This window comes from Trichosurus vulpecula, chromosome 5, assembly GCF_011100635.1.
Source record: "Trichosurus vulpecula isolate mTriVul1 chromosome 5, mTriVul1.pri, whole genome shotgun sequence".
Taxonomy (NCBI): Eukaryota; Metazoa; Chordata; class Mammalia; order Diprotodontia; family Phalangeridae; genus Trichosurus; species Trichosurus vulpecula.
In genome coordinates, this window is record NC_050577.1 from 299,200,712 (window position 1) to 299,205,503 (window position 4,792).

The following is a 4,792-nucleotide window of genomic DNA, read 5'->3' on the forward strand; positions in this document are numbered from 1 at the left end:
TAATCAGCTTAGGTGATGTCAGTCGGGGAAGGAGGGACCCGGGAAGGAACGGTTTGGCAGGAGGCTGGAGAGGCAAGTGGGGCTGGGGAAGACCCCCCTTCAGAACTGCGGGGCTTGCATTCTGGGACAAGCCAGAAGCCAGCGAAGCTGCCGCAGCCTGCGTGGGTGGCTGGGGAGCTCAGCTAGGCAGAGCAGAAGGAGCAGGAGAAGGAGAAGGAAGAAGGAAGGGAAGGATGGACCTGTCCACAGCTCTGCTGCCCCTCACCACCAATGACAGCAACACCTCAGAGTCTGGAGGAGGCAACCTCACTTCTGGCTGTGAGTAGAGTAGGGGGCTGGTGCGTCCCCCTGTCCCCTGCCCTTGTTCCTGCCGTGCACTTGGTGGGATGGGAGACAGGAGCGATCCACCTCGGGACCAAACTGCCCGGGAAACTTTCTGTGGGTTCGGGGGTGAGGGGGGTCAGTGCAGGCATGGTGGGAAAAGCCCACCTTGGCTCAAACCCCACCTTGAAAGAGGGGATTGCTAATTCTGTGACTATGGGCCAATCACCCCTTCCTGGCCTCGGTTTCCCCTCTCTGTGAAACAAGTGGGTTGGACTAGATGTCTTCTGAGGCCCCTTCTAACTACTTCTATCAGCCTGTGAACCTGCATGACCTTGGGCAAGCCACTTAACCTCATTGGGCCTCAGTTTCCTTATCTATAAAGTCAGGGGTGGGGTGGGTGAGATGGTGACTGAGGTCCTTGTCAGTTCAATTCCTAGGAACCTCTTCTTTCAAGAACTGCAGGCATCCCCTGGTTTTCTCCTGAAACTTGAAGGGAAAGCAGATGAGGACAGGGGACAGAACGGGGTCAGGAGGGGCTAGGACTGAGAGAAGAGAGGAGAGCCTTGGAGCCAGGGAGCAAGTGTGTGTGAGTGTGTGTGCATGTGTGTATGACTGTGTGTGTGAGTGATTATGTGTGTGAGTGTGTGAGAGGGGAAAGGGTCTTCTTCCATGGGCCAAGGGGTCAAGGGGCCAAGGGCCAAGACTAAATGTTGGATTATGGGGACAGAAAAGCCAGAAGATAGGAGAAGGGTGAAGAGAAGGAAGGAGTATCTTCCCTGCCGGAGTCTCATTCTATTCCTCAGACAGCAGCAGTGGGGTCTGCAGCACCATGGTGGGAGGAGAAGGAGGAGGGCTGGGAGACACAGGCATGAAGGGCTTCATGTAGAAGTGAGGAGGGCAGAGCCCTTGGGGTTCACAGGGAGATGGTCTCATGACAGCCCTGGGAGACAGAGAACGATGATACCCCCTGGTTTGACAGAAGCACAAACCTAGATCTACATGGGGCTTCCGAGGTCGTGGAGTCCAAATTCTGTGTGGTTTGGCAGAAGAGGAAAGTGAAGGGAAGTAGCCCCAAGGCTACGCAGCCAGGATTCAACCCCAGGAGTTCCGACTTCTCTGCCTTTCATCGCCCAGGTTCAGGGAGAGCATTGTCCTTAGCAGCCCTGGGGGGCGTGGCGGGGACAGTAACCACAAAAACTCCCATTTCTGGGGCCCTCCAAGGTTTCCTGAGCACTGTCCTCACCACAGCTCTGTGAGCTGAGCCTTTTCTGGAGAATTTAGCCAGGCTGGCCCTGGGGCTGAGCTGCTCAGAGCCTCACCCGGCTGGAGGCTTGGGAGGAGTCAGACTGAAGGAAAGGTGGAGAGTGGGGGGAAATTCCTATGATGCAGAGGTCAAAGAGAGGGCTGCAGTCTCTACTATGACTAGTAGAGAGCCACAAGGGCAGTGAGCGCTAATAGAGTTTAGGTGAGGAAGATCCTGTGTCCATGTATGTGCGTGTATGTGTACGTGTGTGTGTGTGTGTATGTAGAGGCCGTGTGTTGGTGGGGCTCAGTATGACTGATGCATTTGATAGCAGTCATCAGGAGAGTCACCCAGGAAGCGCAGCTGCTCTGAAAATGAGAATTCAGGGGCTCACAACTGTTCCTTCTGAGAAAACCCTTTCTACCTCTTGGGTTCCTGAGGGAGGAGCCTGGGGGTGAAATCTGTCTTTCGTGGACACATTCCTAACATCATGTGCCCTTAAGAGGAAATTCAAGAGGCAAAGACGGGGGCCCCTCCCCAGGTGGTGAGTGAATCTGGCGAAGTTCACACGTCCGCTTATTTGCTGCCGGAGGTTGGGAGGGGAGGATAATGGCAGGATGAGGGATCCATTCGAACTGATGTGAGGACACAGCGCTGGGAATTATTGGAAACATGAATGAATTAATGGATGGATGGATGGATGGATGGATGAAATGAGTGGGTAAATGAATGGGATGAATGGATGAAAAGGCATAAACCAAGTGCTTACTATGTGCCAGGCATTGTACTAAGCACTAGGTGTACAAATACAAACAGCGCAAGTCCTGCCCTCAAGGAGCTGTGAGACCACACATATGGGGGATGGGTGGCCTGGGAAGGCACTTTTAGTCACTTCATAAACCTTAACGTGTTTTAGACACAAGAGGATAAGAACATAGATTTAGAGCTTGGAAGGGACCTCCAAGACCATCTGGTCTGATGCATCCATTTTAAAAATGAGTAAACTGAGGCTCAAAGGCATGTGACAGATTTGGGATTTGAACCCCCAATCCAGACTTCTTTCCACTGTACCACATGCCTCCCAGGTAGTAGCTTCAGGCACATAGAGGCTAAGTGACTTGCCCACAGTCATAAAGAAGTTAGTTGAAGCCGGGTCTAAATAGATGCCATACGTGAGCGTGCACATGCACGCACCCAGACACAGACATACACAGAGACACAAACACACACACACACACACACACATACACACACACACACACACACACACCAGGAAGGGAAAGGGGGTGGGGTGGGACAGAAAGGCACCATTAGGCCCAGCACTGAAATACCTGGGAGTGGAGTAAGGGCAAAGGCAGAGGTGGGGGTGAAACGTTCATTTGCCCTCCAGCGAGGGCCAGTGTAGAATGTGAGCGGCCAGCTGTGCCAGCCATGCTAGCAGCCTGCTTTCTTTGTCCCCAGTTTCACCACCACGCCTGTGGCGAGTATCCTATGTCAATATCATCATGCCTTCTGTGTTTGGCATCATCTGCTTGCTGGGGATTGTGGGAAACTCGATGGTTATCTTCACCGTGGTGAAGAAGTCCAAGTTCCACGGGTGCAACAACGTGCCCGACATCTTCATCATCAACCTCTCCGTGGTAGACCTGCTTTTTCTCCTGGGCATGCCCTTCATGATCCATCAGCTCATGGGCAATGGGGTCTGGCATTTCGGGGAAACCATGTGCACACTCATCACTGCTATGGATGCCAACAGCCAGTTCACCAGCACCTATATCCTCACAGCCATGGCCATCGATCGCTACCTGGCCACCGTTCACCCCATCTCCTCGACCAAGTTCAGGAAGCCCTCTGTGGCCACCCTGGTGATTGGTCTCCTCTGGGCACTCTCCTTCATCAGCATCACCCCGGTGTGGCTCTATGCCAGACTCATTCCCTTCCCTGGAGACACCGTTGGCTGTGGCATTCGCTTGCCCAACCCAGAGACTGATCTGTACTGGTTCACCCTGTACCAGTTCTTCTTGGCCTTTGCTCTGCCCTTCGTGGTCATCACAGTGGCCTACGCACGGATTCTCCAGCGGATGACATCTTCAGTGGCCCCAGCTTCTCAGCGCAGCATCCGGCTGCGGACCAAGAGGGTGACACGCACAGCCATAGCCATCTGCCTGGTCTTCTTTGTCTGCTGGGCACCCTACTATGTGCTGCAGCTGACCCAGCTCTCCATCAGCCGCCCCACCCTGGCCTTCATTTACCTCTACAATGCGGCCATCAGCCTTGGCTATGCCAACAGTTGCCTCAACCCCTTTGTCTACATTGTGCTCTGTGAGACCTTCCGAAAGCGTCTGGTGCTCTCAGTCAAACCAGCTGCCACGGGGCAGCTCCGGACAGTCAGCACTGCCCCCACTGTGGAGGAGATGACTGAAACCAAAAGTGCCTGACACTCCCTCCATACTCCAGGCACCACCAACAAACACAGTCAAGACCAGACCAGTTAATGGGGGGCTGGGAGGGGGGAGGATTGTGGGTATCAGACCTAGACAAAACTGGGTTCAGATGATGCTAAGCCATCTGGGAGCCATGGTGAGAAACCAGGAATGTGTCTGAACCCCCACCGAGGGAGGGTGTGCCCAGCATTGGTCTGAGGGAGAGTGACAGAAAGCAACTGAATGACTAAGGAGAGATGTTCAGTTTAACCTTCCAGTCACATCTCCTTATGCTGCACGTACACTGTGGCTTCATCATCCACCATCCCCCAAAGAGCAGCTGGGAAGCTTCTGGCTGGCTCTAGACTTAGGCCTAACCAAGAGCTAGAGTAGGCTGGGAGGGCCTGGGGGAAGGGGCTGGACCAGCGACCCAAAGCTCTTCCTCATTTCTCCTTTGCATGAAAAACCAAACCAAACTAGTTTTTCTCCTGAGTTGGTGGATGAGGAGAGATGGAGCAAGCCGTCTCTCCCCCTCCCTCGGCACCCCAACAACATCTAGCATGCTTTGAGGCAAGGCAGGGTGCCGTAGACTCACCGCTGTCCCCCAAGCCTGGAATAGGCCCCCCTTCCTTTCCTTAAAGGCCCAGCTCAGCTGCCATCTCCTCCCTGCCCCCTCCCTCCTCCAGGGATTTTGACAGGGTCTCTGCCTCTTATCTTGTGTTAGATGTATCTGTGTATCTGTCAAATCTCCTATTAGATTGTAAGCACATTGCAGGCAGGGCTTATGTCATCGTTCAGCTTT

The 4,792-nt window shown here is 53.8% G+C and overlaps 1 protein-coding gene across 1 annotated transcript; it reads left to right on the top strand.

The window, feature by feature from the left end:
- The first annotated feature begins 233 nt into the window (after window positions 1-233).
- On the top strand, window positions 234-4,005 carry MCHR1 (melanin concentrating hormone receptor 1). The gene is made up of 2 exons (XM_036761995.1): window positions 234-318; window positions 3,029-4,005. Exons 1-2 carry the CDS (start codon window positions 234-236, stop codon window positions 4,003-4,005), a joined length of 1,062 nt encoding a protein of 353 aa, XP_036617890.1.
- The last annotated feature ends 787 nt before the right edge of the window (window positions 4,006-4,792 follow it).

Bases quoted from the DNA above. Each gene is read 5' to 3' on its own strand.
- MCHR1 (XM_036761995.1), top strand. From the start codon at position 234: ATGGACCTGTCCACAGCTCTGCTGCCCCTCACCACCAATGACAGCAAC. The intron at 319-3,028 runs GTGAGTAGAGTA...CTTTGTCCCCAG, and splicing joins AGGCAACCTCACTTCTGGCT to TTTCACCACCACGCCTGTGG.